Genomic DNA, 24,997 nt, shown 5'->3' on the forward strand with positions numbered 1-24,997 from the left:
GGGAGCTCACCCCACCATGCAGTGCATCACCAGTGTCATGAAGCCATTCAGCCACTCTGCTGGATTACACCTCTGCTGCTTACAATGGAAAACCTGACAGATAAAAAAAAATGCAATTGACTAGAAATCTCAAATGGATAAAGGAGCAACTTTTATGCCACCAAGAAATTTTTGTTTTATGTGTATTCAATAAACTCTGTTCTCCAATTTGCTCTAAAACAGTGGTTCCCAACCTCTTTCTGGCCATGTCCACCTAAGCATCTTTAAAATCCTGATGCCCCCTGTGACATGTAATTCTTACTTTACTCAAAAAGTAAACTCTACTCACATGGAGGAAGCCGAAAAGGCCATTAACTTAGTTTAAACAAAGTTCAAATTGCCCCCATTAAAAATCAAATTGCCCCCCCCCATGGGGGAAGGGCTCCACATTGGGAGCCACTGCTCTAAGGCATACCTACATAGAAATACTACCAATGCAATTGAATATATTTTAATCTTCTACTATATAGTAAACTCTTGAAAAATTCAGAAGAATATACCTTATATGTATATACTTACATTTCTTTCCTACTGCCCTATTATCCAATTCTTACTGTATTCAGAATCACTAGCATCTTATAAAGGGCATATGGACAAATAAAAAAAGTCAAAATAGTGACTACATTATAAAAAAGAACCTGAAACTTTGTATGTATGTTACATTCCCTATTCAAAGAAATATTGGTGCTGAAATTGCAGAGTTACACACTACTTTTTTTTAAAAAAAAAACCTACCATCCTCATCAATATCTCTGTTTCTGATCATCTTCCTATCACACTGAAGTAGACCAGTGTTAAATACCATTTTCTCCTTCACCCCCCCCCCCATTTCAATAAGCCCAAGATAGATAAGGTAAATTGAGCTATGTGTTCTAATCCCAAAAGAGGTTTTTTTTTAATTATCCACATTTGTGGCTTTTTCAGTAAAGAACATATAGGATCTCAATTAAGATGTAACACATATTTTCTTATCCATTGCTTTATTTCATTTATTATTTTTACTTGGTTCTTCCCCTGCAATTATGCATTTGAACCTGAGAGCTGCAGAGATCCCAAATGATTTGTGAGAATCACCAATGCTGAAATGCAATGCAACAAAATAAAATAAATTATTTTCATTTGTGACAATAAAATAGAACATTGTCTGGACTGCTCCCCACCTGGGGTTAAAGATAGTTAAGGTGCTGAACTTTGATAATTGTCCCTTTCATCCAGTAACACACTGTCTGGGGACTTAGATTAGACTATCAGAATTAATGAAGGACAGTGCTGCGAAGATGAGCTGACTTAAAGAAGAAATTGCTTCATTCAGAATGGTGGTATTTGAAACAATATTTTTAGTGCTTTTCCCCCAGGTTGCATCCAACATTCCAAGGGCTAACTGCAGCATCAGTGAGCCATTGCCTTTCCTCCATAAGCAATACCAACCAGGAGACCTCATTATTGTTGGCATTTTATCTAAGATCTACATATTGTCTTCCGTGATGGACTTCAGTAAAGCACCCTCTAGCGATCTCTTTGATGACATTCTGTAAGTTTATTTTAAAATACACACACATATTCCTTTCTAATGCCAATTGAGATGGTTCGCTCTCTGCCTGGGTAATGACATTCTTTCTGATTATATCATGAAGGAAAGATGGCATAGTAAGAGTTAGTTAACCTCAGCAAAACTTCTATCAAAGGAAACTCCTACGAGTCAAATCCATGGGCTTTCAAAGAAGCAAGCATTTTTTTAATGTTAAAAAATAATAATTCATTTCTTTACAAACATACAAATGCGTGAACAGTGTGGCACCTGAGTGCCATACATTCTAATACATATAAAACTAATAGAATGTAGTTATTACTTCCAACCAACATATATTTCTAATAGTAACACATATTTATATAAAGTTGCAATCGGTCATTATTTGATTATTCCATGTTTTCTCTTCTTATTGCTCTTATTTTATTATATAAAAGTGTATATACTAATATTCCCCCTATCTCTTATTTCTATCTCTTATTCTAACTTTAAATCATACCATCCTTTGTTAAAAAAACCATTTTCTTTCTATCCTACCTAACTTCTAGTCATATGATCTACCTACAAAAAAAGGGAAAGAAATCAAAAAATCAAAACACCAAAAACAAGAAATCATCTATCCACCATATCTTGCCCATTTCAATATTTTAATTGCTATGCTCTTTTTTTTACTTGTCTCCCATATTCCTTGATCTTGATCTCTTTCTACATCTGCTTCTTGGCTGTTCAATCTGAGTTTTTTCCCCACCTCTATCCTTCTCCATTTTTAATTTCCAAGAAGCAAATATTTTTGATTATCTGTAATAATATACAGATCATGTCTTTAGTAAGTGAAAATCAATGTTCAGTTCACATAAACTAATGAGTGATCTGTAAAAATAAAATAAAATTAAGACTGGAGTTTTCACTGGCATATTTGAAAATTCCCATAATTTAATATTGGGATTAAAATAAAATAAAAGAGTAAAAAAGGGAATGGGGAATTTTGGTAAATTATGCACACATGGTTGGGAAACCTTTGTAATATCCTGAAATGAAATAGACCAATGTTGTATTTGGCATTAAATGTTATTTGACATGTAGTTTTTTTGTTTTTTTTTAACAGGGTCATGACACCAGTTTATCAGCAATTTCTGTCATTGCAATTTAGTATTAAGGAGATCAACGAAAACCCACAGATTTTACCTAATCATACTTTGGGCTTCTATATCTATAATAGCTATTTTAGTGCAAGTTGGACTTATCGTGCCTCATTAGAATTGTTCTCTGGTCAAGGGAGCTTCATCCCTAACTACAACTGTGATGCGCAAAGCAGACCAATAGCTGTGATTGGAGGACCTACTTCTGCTGTCGGATTTCATTTAACAACCCTCCTATCTGTTTACAAGATGCCACAGGTACAAAGCTTTATTGGAACATAGGCCTTTTGTAAGTCTTTCATTCATTCATCTTTTTTTTCCTTATGGCCATGCCTATTGTACAGTACAAGAATTCCATGTATGCTATAACTGGAATACAGAGGTTGGACATTAAAAAAAAGAACCTGGGCTTCAAAGGAACTTCTACTCTTGTGATTGGGAAACTTGGGGTGAGATTTAGGGTGAGGGATGGGGTGAGGATTTAAGAAACTGAATAGACTAATTACAGATTCCAAACATTGAACATGTGTTTGTTTTTGCTCTTGCCTTTAATGAAGAAAAAAATGCTAGAAATTATGAATGGGTACCTGAAAATTAAACAATGGAGACATCCTCTTATCATGCTGTCAATAAGCATCTGTGTATAATTTAGAGCATCAACCTATAAAATTCTACAAGGCTTAGCACCAAAATGTATCTACAGTGTCTTTCTTTAATCATTCAAGACAAAGGCCTTCCAGAAGGTTTTGTGATATCTTAGTTGGATTATAGATGGTCTTTGTTATTTATTTAGCATGCAGAATAACAGAGTTGGAGGTGACCTTGGAGGTCTTCTAGCCCAACACCCTCCTCAGGCAGAAAACCCTACACCACTTCGGACAAATGGTTATCCAATCTCTTATTAAAAACTTCCAGTGTTGGAGCATCTGATTAATTGATTAATTGTTCCCCTGATTCTAACTGTCAGGAAATTTCACCTTAGTTCTAGATTGCTTCTTTCTTTGATGAGTTTCCATCTGTTGCTTCTTGTCCTACCCTGAGGTGCTTTGGAGAATAGCTTGACTCGCTCTTCTTTGTGGCAGCCCCTGAGATATTGGAACACTGCTATCATGTCATCCCTAGTCCTTCTTTTCATAAGGCTAGACATATCCAGTTCCAACAACCATTCTTTATATGTTTTAGCCTCCAGTCCCCTAATCATCTTCATTACTCTTCTCTGTACTCTTTCTAGAGTTTCAACATCTTTTTTACACTTTTTACAAATTACATTTAATTGTATTCAATGTACATTATTTTATTTATAAATCCTGTAGGGGATGAATGGATGGATAGTTGGATGGATGGATAGATAAAACCAGGATGTGAAAATAATATATTTAAGAAAATATTGAAAAGCTATTGATAAATTCTCCGAATATGAAACTTTCATAATTGTTTTCAAATGTAATATTACTTTAGCATATACCAAATTGGATACCACAGGAACATGGTACCTATATTCTCCTCCACTGACATAAAGTGAGAAATGATGTCATTATGTGGATGATCTCTTGCAAAATTCTAATATAGTGTTTATTTTGCTGATGTTAATTTGAGTAAAAGATTGTTTCTTATATAGTCAAATGCATAGTTAAATTTCTTCCATTTCTTCCTGTTTATTTATGTAATTTATCTCCTGATTTCATTCCCACATTTTCTTCAGTTCGTCTATGGCTCGGCTCCAGAGATGAATATAAAAACACAGATTGCTTCCTTTCAACAGATGTTCCCAAATGTTGATCTTCAATACAAGGGAATTCTCCAGTTACTCCTAAAATTCAGGTGGACGTGGATTGGGTTGGTTTATATGGATAATGAGAATGGTGAAAAGTTTGTGCATGATGTGCTTCCCATGTTTTCCCAGAGAGGTATCTGCTTTGCTTTCATTGAAAAGTCACCAACTGTTTCTTATTCCAATGACATTCTTGATGCAATGGATGCTGGGATTAACTTGTTCAACGTTATCATGAGGAGCACTGCAAATGTAGTGATAATTCATGGTGAAATTGATGACATGATAGTTTTGAGACTATTTCCAAGTCTGTCAAACTTGGAAGGAATACCACTTTTGGCCAATGTTAAGGTGTGGGTTATGACCGCACAGATGGACTTCATGTCGCTTCCCTTTCAAAGAAATGAGGAGATAGACTTTCTCCACGGTGCTTTATCCTTTTCAATTCACTCAAAGAAGGTGTTGGGATTCCAGAAATTTCTTCAGATGAGAAAGCCTGACTTTGACAAAGAGGATAGCTTTGTCAAGCTCTTCTGGAAGAACGCATTTGAATGTTCATTCTCCAGCTCTGTGATAAATGATGATGAAGAAGAAGTCATGTGCACTGGAGAGGAGAAACTGGAGAATCTTCCTTCATCTGTGTTTGAAATGGACATGACTGGCCACAGCTACAGCATCTACAATGCAGTCTATGTGGTAGCACACGCTTTGCATGCCATGCTGTCATCTACATTCATATTGAGAGCAGAAAACCATGAAGCCAAACTGAACATAATAAAAAAACAATTCTGGAAGGTAATATCTTGAGGAATCTAAAGGGCTTTTTAAAATTTATTTATCTAAAAATCATTTTCTCTTTAATTTTACTGATCTGAAATTACTTTTAAAATTAGATTAAAGTACTGTGTATTGATATGAGATAAAAGGTAAAGGTTCTCCTCCCACATATGTGCTAGTCATTCTAGGGGTGTGTGCTCATCTTGGTTTCAATGCCAAAGAGCCAGCACTGTCCAAAGACATCTCTGTGGTCATGTGGCTGGCATGACTAAATGCTGAAGGTGCACGGAATGCTGTTACCTTCCTATCAAAGGGGGTTCCTATTTTTCTACTTGCATTTTTCTACTTGCATCGAACTGCTAGGTTGACAGAAGCTGGGACAAGTAACAGGAGTTCACTCCATTACGCAGCACTAGGAATTCAAACCACTGAACTGTCAACCTTTCTGATTGACAAGCTTAGCGTCTTAGCCACTGAGCCACCGCATCCCTTAATATGAGATAGAGTGATATGAGATAGAGAGATAGAGTGCCCCAAAATTGGGATGTTCTAAATCATTTTTACTTGATAAATTCATTTTTTTTTCAGATAGCAGTATTATACATATGTACTTCCAGCTACCAAAATTGATACACTTTAGTTTCTTACAATTTCAATTTTTTTAGACTGCATTTAAATTGCAAGTTTGTCCCTCCAAAATATATTGCCCCAATAGTTTTATCCACACAGTAATTGTTATATTCCTCTAACCCAGTGGTTCTCAACCTGTGGGTCGGGACCCCTTTGAGGGTGTCGAACGATCCTTTCACAGGGGTCGCCTAATACCACCAGAAAACACATATTTTCGATGGTCTTAGGAACCGAGACACCAATTTTATGTTTGTGGTTCACCACAACATGAGGAACTGTATTAAAGGGTTGCAGCATTGGGAAGGTTGAGAACCACTGCTCTAATCTATCTTTTAGTATGGAAAGTTTGAAATTACAACTTTTAAATTATTTTTAATTGCTTTTAAATTTATAATAAAAAGGAGAAAAGCACAAAAATAATAGTGATGGGGATAAATTGTCAAAAAGAAGAAGAAAAGAACAGGAAAAAGTGTTTTAAAAACAAGTGAAAATATAATAAAAATATAAGGAGGTGGCGGGGTGGCACAGTGGTTAAATGCAGCACTGCAGGCTACTTTAGCTGACTGCAATTCTGCAGTTCAGCTGTTCAAATCTCACTGGCTCAAGGTTGACTCAGCCTTCCATCCTTCCGAGGTGGGTAAAATGAGGACCCGGATTGTTGGGGGCAATATGCTAACTCTGTAAACCGCTTAGAGAGACTGAAAGCCCTATGAAGCGATATATAAGTCTAACTGCTATTGCTATTGCTATTGCTATAATATGGTATGTTATTATATCAACAAACAATACAATTCTATATATACTATTCTCATGAAAATATTATTCAAGTAGTTGTATAGGATAGGATAGGATAGGATAGGATAGGATAGGATAGGATAGGATAGGATAGGATAGGATAGGATAGGATAGGATAGGATAGGATTCTTTATTGGCCAAGTGTGATTGGACATATAAGGAATTTGTCTTTGGTGCATATGCTCTCAGTGTACAAAAGGAAAATAAAATACATTCATCAAGAATAAAAAGATACAGCATTTACTGATAGTCAAGGTTACTAATAAGCTAATCAAATCCTACTAGGAAACAATAAAAACAATATAAATTGAAAGATACAAGCAACATGGTTATAGTAATAAGTAGAGAGAGTGAGATACTAGGAAGGAAAAGAAGAAGAATAGTAATATATTCTTAGTAAATTATTGACAGTGTTGTGGGAATTAGTTGTTTAGCAGAGTGATGGCATTTGAGAAAAAACTTTCCTTGTGTCTAGTTGTTCTGGTGTGCAGTGCCCTAGAGCATAGTTTTGAGGGTAGAAGTTAAAATAATTTATGTCCAAGACGTGAAGGGTCTGTAGATATTTTCACAGCACTCTTTTTGACTCGTGCAGTATGCAGGTCCTCAATGGAAGGCAGATTGGTATCAATTGTTTTTTTCTGCAGTTCTAATTATCCGTTGAGGTCTATGCTTGTCTTGTTTTGTTGCAGGTGGAGGTGCAGATGACAGACTCAATAATTCCTCTGTAGAACAGAATCAGCAGCTCTTTGGGCAGTTTGAGCTTCCTGAGTTGGCGCCGAAAAAACAGTCTTTGTTGTGCTTTTTTGATGATGTTTTTGGTGTTAGATGTCCATTTTATGTCTTGAGATATGATAGAACCTAGAAACTTGAAGGTCTCTACTGTTGATACTGTGTTGTCTAGTGTTGTAAGAGGTGGTAGCAAAGGAAGCTTTCTTCTAAAACATATTTTTCTTCTAAATATAGTTCTATTTTATTTACTTGTTTTATATAAATGAACAGCATAATTCATTGTATTTGATCATACTAAAACTATATCTATAGGTATCCACTCATAGGTGGCAAGAACAATCAGGTCTTCAATATATTGAGTGAAAGGGGCCACCAATTTATCTTTTCAAAGCTGCAATGTCAATCTTTTGGCTCTAGTGAGATCTTACTGAATATACTGGAAATCATAACTTAAATAAATAACCTATTTTTGTAACTTATTGCTTTCAAAAGCATGCACTAATTTTCAGTAAGAAATATTTAATGATATTGCATTAATATGGGGACACGGTGTCTCAGTGGCTAAGATGCTGAACTTGTTGATTGGAAAGGTCGGCAGTTCAAATTCCTAGCACTGCGAAATGGAGTGAGCTCCCATTACTTGTCCCAGCTTCTGCCAAACTAGCAGTTCGAAAGCACATAAAAATGCAACTAGAAAAAATAGGAACCACATTTGGTGAGAAGGTAACAGCGTTCCATACGTCTTCAACATTTAGTCATGCCAGCCACATGACCAGGGAACTGTCATCAGATAGCGCTAGCTCTTCAGCTTAGAAATGGAGAGAGCACTGTCCCCTAGATTTGGGAACGACTAGTAGGTATGTGCAAGGCAGGGGTGGGTTCCTACCAGTTCTAACTTCTTCTATAGAAGAGGTTCCACAAATCTACAGTGCCGTTTAGAACCGGTTCCAGCTCCCTCCCCCCGCCCGTCTGCATATCATCAAGATGAAGAGCAAGAGGAGGAATTCTGGGAGTTGAAGTTCACAAGTCTTAAAGCTGTCAAGTTTGAACACCCCTGTTTTTTTTTTCTAAAGGGTCAGGGGTGCAAGGATCTTGTAACTTGACAGCTTTAAGACTTGCACACTTCCATACCAGAGTTCCTGAGCCAACATGACTGGAGGAAGAATTCTGGGAGTTGAAGTCCACAAGTCTTAAAGCTGTCAAGTTTGAACACCCCTGTGATTTTTTTTCTAAAGGGTTGGTGTGCAAGGGTCTTATAACTTGACAGCTTTAAGACTTGTGTCTTCAAATGCCAGAGTTTCTGAGAGAACATTTTGGTTGCTAAGCAAGAGCGTTAAGTGAGTTTCATCACATTTTACAAGTTGGTATGCCCACCTAGTCACATGGCTGGCAAGCCACTCCCATCCGGTCACATGGCCAGCAAGCCACTCCCACAAAGCAGGCCACACCTACAGAAAAGGTTCTAAAAAATTTTGAAACCCACCACTGGTGCGAGGGGAACCTTTACCTTTTTATTACATTCCTTGCTAGTTTTCTTAAATCTATTCAAGGATTTAACAATTGAATTCTACAAATAAAACATAGGTTTATTTAAACTTCTTAATTTCTGTGGTTGTTTTTTTAAATCAGCTCAACCATTTTGTGAGAACAATTTCATTCAACAATAGTGTGAGGGAAAAAGTTTCCTTCAACCAGAATGGAGAGTTGGAGGCGGGATTTGATATTATCAACTGGATCACTTTTCCCAACCAGTCTTTCCTGAGATTTAAAATTGGAGGAATAAAGACAATGGACTCGCAAGGAGAAATGTTATCTTTTTCTGAAGAATTGACTGAGTGGCCAAGGAGATTTAATCAGGTATGGCCCAATTTCATTCCTTTAAATGAAAAGTAGATTGATAATAAATGTTGGCCATCTTTTTTTCACTTCCTTTTTCTCTGGAATATAAGAAAAAGGCTAACACATTAATAAAATGCAGCGGGAAACAATGCACATCATAGTAATTATGAGCTCCACAATATTGCCTTATGTCTTGCTTTTCCTCCTTTTTTATAGGTCTGCCATACAACTCTGGTTTACTTATTCAACTGAAATCTCAATAACAAATGTCAAGTGAGACTTTATTTAAAGGTCTAGAACAAGAGTGTCAAACTCAAGACCCATGGGCCAAATCTGGCCCATGGGGTGCTTAGATCCAGCCCATTGGGTCAGTCTATAAACAGCAAAGGACTGGCCTGCAGTGCCTCTGCCAGCAAAAATCGACCTCAGAGTGGGAGCATGCAGCCCCCCCGTGCTGTGTTTTTGGCCGTGATGGCTTTCTGCGGCCCTCTACCAGTGAAAATAGGGCTTGGGGCATGTGTGACCTCCTGCTGGCAGAGGGCTGCAGGAGGACATTGCAGCCAAGAATGGGAAGCAGGGGGAGAACATGCACCTCCCCAAGCTCTGCTTTCACTAGCAGAGAGCTATCAAAACAAACTAAAAACAAAACAAAAGGAGAAATGTTTCCCCTTTTGCATTTGAGCAATAGCAATAGCAATAGCAGTAGACTTATATACCGCTTCATAGGCCTTTCAGGCCTCTCTAAGCGGTTTACAGAGAGTCAGCATATTGCCCCCAACAATCTGGGTCCTCATTTTACCCACCTCGGAAGGATGGAAGGCTGAGTCAACCCTGAGCCGGTGAGATTTGAACCGCTGACCTGCTGATCTAGCAGTAGCCTGCAGTGCTGCATTTAACCACTGTGCCACCAAGGGACAGGAAAGGAGAAATGGAAAGAGGAAAGACAAAGACAAAGACAAAGATGGGAAGATGGGAAGAGAGCAAGGAAGGAAAAATAAGGAAAGAGGGGAAAGAAAAAGAAGAGAGAATGAAGAGGGAAGGAAAAAGAGGGAAGGAGGGAGGGAAGGAAGGAAGGAGGGAGGGAGAGAGGGAGATTATAATGAGAATAGGAAAGGGTCTCAGGGAAGCCCTGCTTTAGCGCTTGGCCACCATAAGTGCCCCCAACACGAGTCCCGTGTCATGCCCACCATGCCCATTCCCCCCACAAGCCCTCCAAGGTCAAACACAACCCTGATGCAGCCCTCAATGAAATCGAGTTTGATGCCCGTTGTCTAGAAGAAGGAGAAATATAACTCCATTCTAAGTATTCCAAGAAAGAACCCTCTCATATCTGGAATAATATCCCTAACATATTTCATAAATTTATCTAATTCTACGCAGTGCATTATCACTGCACTGCCCCCACCACAATCTCTATTTTCAAATTAGGACATTTCTAGTTATTAAACTTCCTCTTTCATTAACACCAAAATTTAGACACACCAACAACAGCAATAGAAGGTATGGATGATACTTGTAAATGTTTCACAGAAGTCCAGTTTTGTTTAATTAAAAAGATTCTCTTCTTCCCCTTCTGAACAGACCCAACCTCTTTCTCAGTGTAATGACAAGTGTCCTTCGGGATATAGTAAGAGCAAAATAGAAGAAAAGCCATTTTGTTGCTACAATTGCCTTCAGTGTGCATATGGAAAAATTTCTAATCAGGAGGGTAAGAAAGAGTCTGTGTAAAGTTTATGAAAATGATGTTATAGGAAAAAATGCATAATAATAATTTCAGGGGTGATGTTTATGTTATTTTCCCAGTAACTTTGGAAATTAGATAAATGATACATTGATGATTGATAAGAAAGAAAGAAAGAAAGAAAGAAAGAAAGAAAGAAAGAAAGAAAGAAAGAAAGAAAGAAAGAAAAGATAGATAGATAGATCATAGAGCGAGATGATAGATTGATTGATAGATAAGAGATGAGGGAGAGAGAAAGAGAGACAGACAGACAGACAGACAGACAGACAGAAATAGACAGACAGACAGACAAACAGACAGACAGACAGATAGATAGATCAGTTGTTACCACTTTTTAAATTAAGAGAAATAAAGTACTGACATAGGTGCAAAATTAAAATCTCTTTTGAATTTCCATTTAGAATATTCTTCTCATTTCATCATTTACATCACATGTTCCTTCTCTTACTTTATGAAACACACTTAAGACATTTTCAAGTATACATTTTTGAATATACTTTTCAGTAAATTTCCTCTACATGTTTGAGTTTTTTAAAGTTACATACTGCATTGATGTTGCAGAAAAATATTAAAAAAATAAAATTTCTAGTTCTATTAATTTATGAGAACAAAATTTTAATTATTTTTAATCCTTAGCATGGAACCTTGGGAATGCAGCTTTAAATAAACTATACAAGGAGGTTTGCTTTTCATATCTTAAGCCAGAAGACAGTAAAAGTTTTCTTTTGATTCTTTTGTCACAATTTCAGTATTTATATCTAAACCGATGTTATCTTTTTGTAGACATGGATGACTGTGTTCAATGCCCAGAAGATCAGTACCCAAACAAGAAACAGGATTCCTGTATCCCAAAAATTATAATATTTCTGATGTATGAAGAGCAACTAGGCACCATTTTGGCTATTTCCACTCTTTTCTGTTCTTTGACTACAGTAGTAATTTTTTGGATATTTATCAAGAATAAGAACACTCCTCTAGTTAAAGCCAACAACCAGAGTCTCACCTATGCTCTCCTTATTGCTCTTTTTTTATGTTTTCTTTGTGCTTTGTTATTCATTGGCCGGCCTTCCAATGTGACATGTGTCCTTCGTCAAACTGCATTTGGCATCATCTTCTCAGTGGCCATTTCTTGTGTTTTGGCCAAGACCGTCATTGTGGTTGCAGCTTTCATGGCCACCAAGCCAGGATCGAAGATGACCAAATGGGTGGGGAAAAGATTAGGCATGTCCATAGTATTTTGCTGCTCTATTATTCAAATTATGATTTGTACTACATGGCTGACAACTTCTCCCCCATTCCCAGATGTTGACATGAATTCAACCACCAAAGAAATCATCTTGGAATGTAATGAAGGCTCAATCTTCATGTTCTACTGTGTCTTGGGCTTTCTGGGGTTGCTTGCCTTTGTCAGCTTCATAGTGGCTTTCCTAGCAAGAAAATTGCCTAATACGTTCAATGAAGCCAAGCATATTACCTTCAGTATGTTGATTTTTTGCTCAGTCTGGGTATTGTTTCTTCCCACTTATCTGAGCACAAAAGGGAAATATATGGTTGCTGTGGAGATCTTCTCCATTATAGCCTCCAGTGCTGCATTGCTAATTTGCATCTTTTCTCCTAAATGCTTTATCATTGTTTGGAGACCTGACCTGAATAGGAAACAGCAACTAACAAAGAAAAAACTATAGAAGGACATCCCAAAGATGCTTTTTCAGAGGCAACTGTTTTTTCTTTGAAGATGTTTTGCTTCTCATCCAAAAAGCTTCTTTAGGTCTTGGATGAGAAGTGAAATATCTTCAAAGAAAAACGAAAAGTTCGGTTGCCTCTTGAAAAAGCACCTTTGGGACAACCATGACCCGGTTGACTAAGAATCTCCATAGAGATATAGAAGGACACATGTAGCCCTTTAATCATTTTTAATTTGATTGTAGTGCTATACCCACAGAAGAAAGCCCTATTTAACTCTGGATTCTCTGCTTTGGTCAGTATTGCATCCTTCTTGCAATTATTGCATTCATCTCCAATAGTTCTCAAATACAACACAAAGTGTTGATATTCACCTATAACAGGGGTCAGTAACCTGCAGCTCTGGAGCCACATGTGGCTCTGCTGCAGCTCCCTGTCACCGGTCTGCTCCACAATTGATAGGGTTAGGGCTTTTGGTTAGGACAGGTAGAAGGAAAAGGATGCCATGCTAGGAGGAGACTTATTGTGGGGGAACCTGATTTCCAGTCGGCTCCAGAATTTAATTGGGGACTTTTGGTTAGGACCTTTGTGGCTTTTTGAGTGTTTAAGGTTGCCGACCTCTGACCTATAAAAACCTACATGTCTTGCATCCCAGCTATATTTTGCATGGTTACCTTTGTGATAATTTTAAGTAGCTTGCCTGTTATTTACCAGAGGGAAAACTAAAGGTCCCCTTAATCCAAAAGAGAAAAGAAAAAAAATTGGGAGAGCATTCCTCAGATAAAATCCACTAAGTCCAGACCCCCAAAGTAGAAGGAGTTCTTGACTTACAATCATTCATTTAGTGAACTTCAAATTTACAACAACTTATGACCATTTTCACTTATGACTCATGACGACATGATCAAACTTCAGACACTTGGCAACTGACTCATATTTATGGGGTCATGTGACCACATTTTGTAACCTCCAGCAAGCAAAGTCAATGGGGAAACCAGATTCATTTAACAACCATGTTACTAATTGAACACTACAGTGATTCACTCAACAACTGTGATGGGAAAAGTCATAAATTGGGGGGAAAATTCTTAACAAATGTTTCACTTAGCAACAGAAAAGCTCAATTGTGGTCATAAGTAACTGTAGTTACTTTTAGGAAGGGAGCCAATGTTTCATTTCTTTGACAATCTTTCTGAATCAAACATTACTATTCAATTTTACCTGGGTTTTCTGCTACATTTTAAGAGATTTCTTTCAATGATTGTTTTGTGGTTGGAATCTGTTTTTAGTATACAGCATTCTGTTAATATATTTAAAACAGCAATGGTTTTTAGAACTTAGCAGTTACTGTCTCCACTTTGGGGCTCAATTCTCTAGAAATTTAATGACAACTCAGAAGTTTCACATGCAAAATGGCATCAGACAAATGCAACATATGTGTAATGTCACACAAAGAATGTATTATAAAATAAAATAATTAAGCTAAATTCTTGTTTTGACAGTACAAACAGCTACTCTCCAGTTTTTCCATTAAAAATGTTTAACAGAGACTGTTTCTTTTTTTTGTAGCAAATTTTTTATTATTTTTTCCCTTCTACAACATCTTACAGTCATTACATCAACATTGCTGTGTCATCATACCTGTACATGTATATAATATTTCGCTTCCATATTTACACACTTTTTACACACACACACAAACACACACACACACACACACACACACACACACAGTTTTTTGGCTTAATTAATTTTATTCCTGTTTTGCAGCCATTTGTACCAATTGTTGCAAATTTCATAATATTCCGACTCTTCTTTATCTTTTAATTTCAGTGTTAATTTGTCCATCTCTGCACAATCCAAAGTTTTTTGTTATCACTAATTTGTCCGAGGGGGTATTATTTTGTTTCCAGCATTGGGCAAATGCTATTCTAGCTGTGGTTAGCAGATGTGTTAATATGTACTTAATTTTCTTTGCATATTTCCCTTTGATTATTCCCAATAGAAAGATTTCGGGTTTGTATTTTATCTGTTCTCCTGTAATTTCTTGCAAACAGAGGCTGTTTCTAATTAGCTGTTCATCACGTCCTGTGCTAAGCACATTGGGCAACAAGTATACTCCATAATTTTTGGACTGTAGCTACAGTTTCCACATCCTTCTGTTGCAGCAGATTTGAGGTTTGCAATCTACTTACGAAAGACAAGGAGCCAAGACCACAAGGTTCCTAGAGAAGACAGGTTTATTTGGACACGTCCAGAGTTCAGTGGATTGACACCAAGACTGAACTGCCGGGGCTATCCCCTGGCAGAGATTTTATACTTTTTAATTAAACATTACAAATCAGGAGGCATTAGAATAGGCAGATACATTTTAGGGTCATAACCCTGCTGAGATTAGTAAAAAGACATTTTTGGGAAAATTACAAATACATGATTCTCATAAAATTCCAAGTTACAATAGGGAAGTGAATCTTGGTTACTCATGAAGCAAACAGGATATATTGCTAAAATATTGCTAAAATATCGCTGATTGAAAGTTAAAATATTGCTGACTTTAAGCTGACATTTAAAGCATGCAGGCTGTCATGATCATTTTTAGTTGGTTCCTTACACCCATGCTTTCCTGTTTCATTCTTGTGCAAAGCTTGCATTTATATTCCCTTAATTTTTGCAAGAGGAAAAAGAGAAAGTCCTAGGCCAGTAAGTCAAAAGTTAGCTTTGATTTTGATATTAAGCATTTTAAAGGTTATAATATTTAGCCTGTTAGAATCACCTAACCTGGTCAACTATTGGTGGGTTTACCTGCGCACCCCCCCTGCATCATTCCCCCCTTTTGAAACTGCACCCAATCTTAAAGATTACTGTGTAGTTTCATAAACATCAGGCTCCCTATTGACCATGAGACCAACATATTCATTTTCTTCCTCTGTGTGTGCCACTAGAGTCAGGATTTTGGCAGTGGCCCGTTTCTCCACCAAGAGGGATAAAGAGTTGGTGATAGCACGGACAAAGATTGGCATGATGCAGGGGATGATTACACATCCTGCTGCAATTAGGCCAATCAAAGCAATGATGGCCTGCAATCCAGGCAATTTTGGGAACCAGGAGTTAAAAGATGAGGTGAGATCAAATCCTTTCCATTCCTGCCCTGGGAAATGAGTGAGTTGTCTCATTTCTGTGGTGAGCTGCTTAATGACATTTCCAGTCTCATCAATTTGAAGGCAACAATTAGACAAGTTGAACTTCCCACAGACCCCTCCTTCCCTTGCGAGGAGGTAATCAAGAGCCAATCGATTTTGGTACACTGCAGTACGAAGTTTGTCAGTGGCGGTGGAGAGGATATTCAAAGATTTATCAATCCTTTCCCCAGCCAAGTCCAATACTGCCTGCAAGCGCATGATCCGGTTGATCATGTAAATTGGGGTGCGGTAACCCCAAGACCCATCCTCAGCCCAAGTGGCCCTCCCATAGGTGCATACGATTCTCTCTGAGCTCCATGTGTCTGATTTCTCATATTCAGTCAGTTCCTTACAAGGAAAGTTAGAGAAGGCTGTGTCCACCTCCCTCTTCTGATGGATGGGGCCCACTGAGTCATACACCGAGACTCCTAGCACCTGTCGTGATTGGATGGGCAACAAAAAGAATGAAGGTTTTATCCATCCAAGAACACAGGAGCCCGCCCAATCTGCAGGAGGGATTTCATAGGCCAGGGTGCCACAAATCCAATACATGTTCTCTGGGGCTTCCCATGGGCCCGATGGAGACTGTGGCTCTTTCAGGTATTGTAGGAGTGTGAGATCAAATTTGGGGGGTTGCGAGAGATTGGATGGTGATGACCACTTAGAATAAGTGTCATCCCATTCCCCCAAACAAATTAGGTGGCCCACAGGATATGATCCATTACGAGAGAAACAGTTTCGGCCTACCAAATTTGTAGTGAGGGTCCATATAATACCTGTATGCTGAGTCCATTGGGTGAGGTTGCCCTCGAGGGTCATGTTGTTATACACCTCTGGGTCTGCCTCCAGTGCTTCCCATGGCCATTTTTCCCCCATGTTTGTTCCTCCACAAACAAAGCAATTTTTAACAGTTAAGGCTTTGGCCACTTCCTCAGCCATTTCTACAAACAAGTTTACAGCCTTAGGATTAAGGGGGAGGGGTTCTTCTAACTTTCGGAGGTTATCATATACAGACCATCCCAATGACTTTACCTCCCCTTCCTTTAAACTTTCCACCCGTATTGTAATGTACGCCAGGGGGTCAGACCCGTCTCCATCAATACCTATCCCATAACTTTCTTCTGCTGGGTGGTTGCGGGACACTTCAAAAGCTACTGAGTTTGAATTTGGGACTCTGCGAAAATTGGAGATATATGGACATCCCAGAAGGGGAGAGGTTGGATAACGTCCTCCTGTATCTTGACAGACACAATCCCACCCTCTGCATGGATTTCTTTTGTCCATTCGATCTGCACAAGGAGAATACAGATCCCGACTGGGATTCTGGCACCCTAGACAGTAGGCATGGGATCGGGGACAGAGATACTTATGATTGTTATAATAAGTTTGTCTCCATCCCTGACTTCCACAACCCCTGTAAGCCACCCTATCCATGGCAGCACATACACCAAACGTTACGGTGATGGGCTGCTGACCCTGTTTCAAAACAGTGACTGTGGTGAGGTGGTAAATCTGAGATTCCTTGGGATTGTCAAGCAGGGCCAGGCCGGCCCACACAGTGACTTTGAGATGAACTGGAGTGGTTGGTTGATAACAGACAAGCTGGTTTTTCTGAATGCAGTAATTATACATGGTACTATTGGATACACACGTTCTTTTTTGAGGTGTGCAATCCACTGGGGCCTGACTGTGGTAGATCATTGTGACAATTGTGCGAGACCCTACCTTAGCCTTGGTAAGGCATGGGCCACACTCATCCAGCCCTGGTGTTGCAGAGAGATAACACACCACCCCCTCTGATCCCTGGCATTGGCTATAGATGCGGGGTTGCTTTCTTCCAAAGGTACAATTTGGGAGATTAAAGTTTTGGCAAGATTTGGGTTTCCCCATTTTGAATTTCAGGGTGTTTCTTTGTGGTCCCAGCAGGCATTCAATGCATTCCAATGGAGAGGGGGTAATGGCCACTCATGTAGCCCTTGGTGCCCTGGGGGCGCCCTTTTCCTTCCCATCTGAGCCATCCTTCCCACCTTCTGGAAGGGTGGGTGTGGGACGGAGGTTCCTACCTGGTTGCAAGAGTGGCTCCACAACCACCGTTCCCTTTCCCTTTGTATTCAGGGTAACTGTAGCTGTCCTGCTGAGGATCTTACCAAGTGCTCCAGCTCAGCATTGGTATGATTCCAAGTAGTTGGGATGAGTTATCCAGACCTCCAGGCAACTGGCTTTTTAACTATGGTTACGTATTATGCCTAGGCACCGGGACTCACTCAATTCCTGAGGTTTCATGCTTGACAGATTCTCATCTTCTGACCACCATTGCAGCAACCACCCATTTCCTACATCACCAATGATTTGACAAGTTATTCTCACCATGATTGGAAGCTAATCATAAGTTATGTCATATTCCATTTTCAGACTGAAATCAAGGGGTGCCCGCTTCCCCTGAGCCCTTGTCCTTTCTGGAAAGTGGTCTGGGAAGGGTCTCTGAATGGGCCTTTTGCGATGGCACATAATGGTTGAATTATAGTATTTGTTTGGTGCCCAAGATATGACATTGGCGTCCATTCTACACTGCCAATAGTTCCCTGTCTCCTCTGAACAGGGTGATAACCCTTCCTCTGGATGGCAGTTTAATATCCAGCGTTCATTATAAGAAAAATGCAATCCCTGTTCACCCTGATAGAAGCAATTCTTGCAAAGGGGAAAAGGCCCTGGACCCATTTCTTCTAGTATTGGCTCAGAAGTTACCTGTGGAGGGGAGTCATTTGTAGAGGTGAGGGGCCTCACGTCTGGTTGTTGCAGGGTACCCTCATTATTCTCATTCCCCCCTTTAGGAAAGGATGGAGAGGGGGGATTGGGTCATTGTAAATAGTGGGAACCTCCCACACCACCATTGGGGCGGTCCTGTCCAGGACTGCTGTATAAAGATAAAGAGATTTAAGGATAATAGAAATGAATAGGAGAAAAATCACGATTAGAATAGCTGGGATCAGGCCGTTCCTAATGCATGCAGTTTGGTGTAGGCGTTGGTTGGGTTCCATGGTTGGTCCTCGGCATCGGGTGGGGGAGGAGCTTCCACGGGAGACACATCCAGATGCAATGGATGTCGGCGGCACCTGGAGCGACACCTGCAGAGGGTGCTGGTTCTTCACTACCTGTCGTAGAGCGATAGCTTCTGGTGTATCAGCAGACAAGGTGGCGTCCTCCCAGTGCTTCTGAAACGTGAGGTGTAGAGGCTTGGCAGGGTCCCTGGAGGCAGTCCAGCACGTCTTTGCAGCCAATTTGAGATGAGTCCAATGAATCCAAGGCTGAATTTCAGCTACCTTAACAGCAAGGGGAGAACAAATAACAACAGTATACAGCCCACACCATTTGGGTCCCAATGGTACTTTCTTCCAGTCCTTCACCCAGACCTCTTGTCCTGGGCGGAAATTGTGAACTGGAGTTACAATTACATGAGGACGACAAGACAAAACATATTTTTGCAATTGATGGACAATGGCATTCAGGCCTTGCAACTGTTTGAGTTTCATTGCATCTGCAACCTGAGGGGTGGGCAACACCTGTGGGCTAATCAAATTAGGAACCCTCCCATACAACAACTCAAATGGTGAGATACCCAACTCCTTGCTGGGAGCGCACCTTACTGCCAGCAACGCCATGTTGAGGGCATCTGGCCACTTGAGATGGGTTTCCTGACAAATTTTGGCCAATTTATCCTTTATGGTTCGATTAGCTCTTTCAACTTTTCCCGCCGATTCCACGTGATACGCACAGTGCAACTTCCAAGTAATCCCTAACATTTGAGCAATTTTCTGAGTGGCTTTGTGGATGAACTCAGGCCCATTATCCGAGGAAATACGTGAGGGCAACCCATATCGTGGAATGATTAAGTTTAACAGTGTTCGGGTTATCTCAAAAGCTTTTTTCATTCTAGTAGGAACACATTCAGGCCACCCAGTGTATGTGCAAACAACAACTAACATAGCAGTGTATGATCCCACTTTTGGCATGTCTGTAAAATCAATCATTAAGGAATCAAAAGGATAAGCCCCCCTAGGTTGGTGTCCAGGGGGAAGACCTGGACCCTGACGTGGGTTATTGGCAGCACATATCTGACATCGAGAGCAAACAGCAGCTGCCAAACTAGACAAGTTGTTGATATAGACCTCCCGAGTCAAGGCTTTTTCCAAAGCTGTTTTCCCTAAATGCAAATGCCTATGCAGGGAAGAGACAGCATCCCATGTCAACTGCTGGGGAACAAACACCCTTTTGTCCAGCAGAACCTACCACCCATCCAGTAGTTCTGCCCCTATTGCTTCAGCTTGCTGGACTTCTGAGTGGCTATATGATGGGGGTTTGTCTTCTTGGGCTGGGGTCCACAGAGTGAGGCAGGTGGCCTGTAGAGAAGGTGGATCCAAAGCTGCTGCTCTGGCAACCTGATCAGCTTTGTTGTTCCCTCTCTCAGCTGTTGAAATCCCCTTTTGATGACCGTGTACATGCATAATGGCAACTTGTTTGGGGGCCCACACACTGTCCAACAAATGCATAATTTGGGGGCCATATTTGATGTCTTTTCCTCCTGCTGTGATGAGGCCCCTTTCCCTATATAAAGCCCCATGGACTTGGACAGTGAGGAAGGCATATTTGGAGTCTGTGTAAATGTTGACATGTAGACCCTGTGCCAATTCTAGAGCCCTGGTGAGTGCATGTAGTTCTGCCAGCTGGGCACTGGTTCCTGGAGGTCGGGGCCTGGCTTCCCACACATCATCAAGAGTGACTACAGCATAAGCTGCTTTCCGCATGCCCTCATGTAGAAAACTGGTTCCATCTGTAAAAAGAGTTGCATTTGGGTTGGAGAGGGGTTCATCCTTCAAATCTGGGTGACTGGCATAGGTCTCTTCAATGGTTTGCAAGCGATCATGAGTGACTTCAGAGTCTGGTTCGGGCAACAGGGTTGCTGGATTCAAAGCATATGACTGGACAAGCTTGATGAGGGGGTTATGTGTGATAAGCCCCTGGTACTTCAACATTCGTGGATTGGTAAGCCACAAATGACCTTTTTGGTCGAGGACAGCCCGGAGAGCTTGGGGGGGGGGGGTGTAGGTATTTAATTGCTGTCCAAAGGTGAGCTTATTGGCTTCCTGGGTAAGTAGGGCAGTGCCTGCTACAGCTTTAAGACAGGAGGACCACCCTTTTGCCACCTGATCCAACTGTTTGGACAAATATGCAACAGGTCGATACCAGGTTCCCAACTTTTAAGTCAGCACCCCAACAGCCATATTCTGTTTAGTGTTGACAAACAAATGAAAAGGTTTATCCAAATTAGGGAGTCCTAGACTTGGTGCTTGAGTCAAAGCATGTTTCAATTTTAAAAAACTGTTCTGTTCCTCCTTCTCCCACCTCAAAGGTTCCTTTTCATTCCCTTTTGTAGCTTCATAGAGTGGCTTTGCTAACAATGCGAAGTTGGGAATCCAAATGCGACAAAATCCATCTGCCCCCCCAAAAGCCCCTTAATTCCTTCCTATTCCGTGGGGCTGGCAATTGACAAATGGCTTCCTTTCTCTCATGGCCCAAAGTTCTTTGTCCCTGTTGGATGTCGTAGCCCAAATACCTAACTTCCAATTGGACTAATTGTGCCTTTGTTCTAGATGCTTTGTAGCCTTTCTCCTGTAGGAGGAGCAGTAGGGCTGCTGTATTGGCATAACAGTCTTCTTCCGTCTGTCCTGTGACTAATAGATCATCGACGTATTGCAATACAACATCAGGGGGGGGGGGCAGATTTAAAAGTTCCAAGTCCATAGCTAATGCAGCCCCGAACAAAGTTGGGGAATTTTTGAAACCCTGAGGGAGGCATGTCCAAGTATACTGCTGTTTCCTGCCTGTCCCTGGACTTTCCCACTCAAAGGCAAACAGATGCTGACTTTTCTGATGAATGGGGATTGAAAATAAAGCATCCTTTAAATCAATAACTGAAAACCATTTGGCCTCTGGTGGAATAAGTCCAAGTAGCACATAAAGATTTGGCACAGTGGGATGAATTGTGACTGTGGCTTGGTTAACAACACGAAGGTCTTGAGCCATGCGATAACGTCCCTCTCCCTTGGGTATAGGCAGAATGGGAGTGTTCCATTTTGAGTCTATTGGCACTAGAATTTTATAAGTCAGATAAAGCTGAATGACTTCCTGAAGGGCTTGTACAATCATTCTGGGATACGCCCTCTGACAGATGCGTACAGTAAGTCTCATTGCCAGTTCCTCAACAATGATAGGAGGGTGGTGAGCAGCAAAACCTGGGGGATTGTCTTCCACCCATAAACCAGGAACTTCTCCATTTTTCTCCCGGGGCTTCCCTGACCACCATAATCCTCCAAGCCTCTTCGGTGGGCATTTCTAACTGCACCTTGCCATACTTCATCCCCATGGATCCCTTTTCATCAAAGAATATCTGTGCTCTCAGTTTACAAAGCAAGTCTCTACCCATGAGTGGAAAGGGACAACTTGGGAGATGAACAAATTGGTGAGTAAGCGTCTTGCCTCCTGTTTTGCAAAGCAGAGGTTCTAAAAGAGGTTGATTTTGTGGGGTTCCTGCTGCCCCTTGGATGTTGATAGATTGAGAAGAGATGGGGCCCAAGGGTTGGGTCAATACAGAGTGAGTTGCACCAGTGTCCACAAGGAAGGGGATATTTTTGCCTCCCACATTAATGCAGACCATAGGTTCTGGGAGGCTGGGTGAACCCAGTTGGCTTCAGTCCCATTCCTCAACTTCTGCTAGTCCGATAAGGGGAGTGCTGGGTGAAAACCCCTTTATTCCTTTTCGTTGCATGCCATCAAAGGGTTTCCTGAATGATTCACGTCTCTTGAGGAGATTGGAGCGGCTGGGCAGGGGCGGGAGATCCCTGGACATCCTAGGATGGGCATTTTCCCTCTTCCCAAGGGGTGGGCACTCTCGTTGTGGGCACTCTCCCTTCCAATGTCCATATAGAAAACAAATTGCACATTGATTTTGTCCCAAGGGTGAGGCTATGTCCCTCTCTCTACTTCCTCTTTTCCCACCTGGCATGGTCATTATTGCCGCGGCGAGCAGCTCCGCTTTCTTCTGCATTTTCTTATCTTCCTTCCGTTCCTCTAATAAATCTCTGCTGACAAATGTCTTCCTGGCCAGTTCCATAAGCTCACTGAGGGGTTTCCCCAGTGCCCCTTCCAATTTTTGCAGTTTGTGCCTTATGTCAGGTGCTGACTGAGAAATAAAAGCCATAGCTAGCATCCGAGCATTCTCAGGAAGGGTGGGATCCATTGGAATATACATCTGATAGGCCTCAACTAATCTAGCATAAAAAGCCTCAGGACTTTCAGTAGCTCCTTGAGTGATTAGGCTTGGTTTTGACATATTGGTTGCTGGTTTCCCTCCCAGCCGGACAGCTCTCACCACTAACTGCTGATAATTGAGTAGCAAATTCAGCTGGTGAGAGTCATAGGGACTCCATTTCGGGTCCCTTGAAGGGAAACGTTGCTCAATAAAGTCAGCCAGAGTAGTGTGAGCAGGGACATCAGGTTTTAGAATGTTAGACACTGCAATTCTGATCTTCTCCCTTTCTTCAGCTTTAAAAAGGGTAGCCATTAGTTGTTGAAGATCTAGCCATGTAGGGTGATGAGTGTCCACAATAGTTTTTACCAAATCAGCCACCTCGTTTGGCTTAGCACTATAAGGCCCATAGTGAAGTTTCCAATTAAGTAGGTCAGAGGTGGTAAAAGGGACATGTTGGAACAGTGAACCTGTAGAAACCTGGGAGGGATCATTGGGATCTACTGAGAATTGGTCGACTCTTCTCAGTGGTGCTGTCAAAATAAGAGCCTCTGTTTTTGCTCTGGTTCTTGCTGACACTGCACTCAACTGGGACACTTGGTTCTGGCTCTCCTCCCACAGCCCCCAGTAACTGCTCTATATCTTCTTCTTTCTTCTCCCAAAATTCTGGTCGCTGTGTGTCTGGTGAGCTCAGAGGGTCCACATCCCCTTTTCCTCCGCAAGACCCTAATCGTGATATCCTAGAGATTACAGCGTCCAGCCCTTGCTCTATCCCTTCTACAAGCATTTGGCTTGTTGATGCCCTAGAGTCTCCTGAGCTACTAGGTGTGGTTCCCCTTGAGTATGATTGTGATAAGGATTGTGGTGTTCCTGGCAAGATTACTCCTGGTGGAGGCATGTAAGGTGGTGGTTGGGGCAATTCTTCTGGGGCACTAGACAAGACTGGTGGTTTCTGCTTAGGACTTTTGGGGAGTGTAACCCTAACAGCCATAAGAACACACTGTTGGTTTTGGCATTTCTTTAACCAAGCTGGAGGTCTCCTCAACAAATTATACCACACATCAATATATGGGGCTTGATCTGGATGTCCTAAATCAGGATCAAACACCAACCTATGGACTTTTAAAGCTATGTTGGGGTCAAAAGTACCTTTTTCAGGCCATCCAAAACCAAAAGTGGGCCATTCAGATTCACAAAATTTCCTAAGCTCATGTCTGTTCCACTTAATGCCATAATCCTGAGTCATATACCCTTCCTTAAAATGGTTTAACATACATTGTAAGGGGGTCAAGGGAACACTACTACCCCCACCCATGGTCCTCCCAGGGTACCAGACAACAAAAAATTAACAATCACCCCACACAGGCTCTGACCCAGGGTACCGGGTAAACACGGCTACCGTAGGGAAATGCAGTAGCCCCCCCTCAATCACACACACTCATACACTAGACAATCCACCCCCAAAACTTTCCACCTAGCGAGGGAGATCAGGCCTCACCTCCGGCTCAACAAGGAGTCCGGGCCCAAATAGGGAATTCCCACAGTACTTGCCTCTTGTACTTGGCTTCCCTCCTGCGATGCTGGCCAGCCTTTCAGTCACCTGGTCTCTGGTCCTTCTCTGGTGGTTCTTGGAATCACCAACCGCCGCTGCCGGAGCCCTCTGTCACTGGGAAGTCCCTCGGATCAAGGGTCCATTGGCACCAGGGAGGTTCCCCTGACCAGATGAGCCCCGACACCGGGGTGGGGCATCCCAGAGGGTTTGAAAAAAACCCTTGGCTCCTGGCTGGCTCGCCAGAAATGTTGCAGCAGATTTGAGGTTTGCAATCTACTTACGAAAGACAAGG

General features: G+C 41.1%; 1 protein-coding gene across 1 annotated transcript; it reads left to right on the plus strand.

Moving 5' to 3' along the window:
* Positions 1-1,523: 1,523 nt before the first annotated feature.
* Positions 1,524-12,673, plus strand: LOC116521795 (vomeronasal type-2 receptor 26-like). The gene is made up of 6 exons (XM_032236449.1): positions 1,524-1,570; positions 2,673-2,964; positions 4,409-5,272; positions 9,038-9,265; positions 10,829-10,955; positions 11,772-12,673. Exons 1-6 carry the CDS (start codon positions 1,524-1,526, stop codon positions 12,671-12,673), a joined length of 2,460 nt encoding a protein of 819 aa, XP_032092340.1.
* The last annotated feature ends 12,324 nt before the right edge of the window (positions 12,674-24,997 follow it).

This window comes from Thamnophis elegans, chromosome Z (genome assembly GCF_009769535.1).
Source record: "Thamnophis elegans isolate rThaEle1 chromosome Z, rThaEle1.pri, whole genome shotgun sequence".
In the NCBI taxonomy this organism is placed as follows: Eukaryota; Metazoa; Chordata; class Lepidosauria; order Squamata; family Colubridae; genus Thamnophis; species Thamnophis elegans.

What these genes read in the sequence shown, in the direction of transcription:
- LOC116521795 (XM_032236449.1), top strand. Translation starts at nt 1,524, where the DNA reads ATGGACTTCAGTAAAGCACCCTCTAGCGATCTCTTTGATGACATTCT. An exon ending in TAAAAAAACAATTCTGGAAG is followed by an intron (nt 5,273 to 9,037) that starts GTAATATCTTGA and finishes TTTTTAAATCAG; the next exon opens with CTCAACCATTTTGTGAGAAC. An exon ending in GGCCAAGGAGATTTAATCAG is followed by an intron (nt 9,266 to 10,828) that starts GTATGGCCCAAT and finishes CCTTCTGAACAG; the next exon opens with ACCCAACCTCTTTCTCAGTG.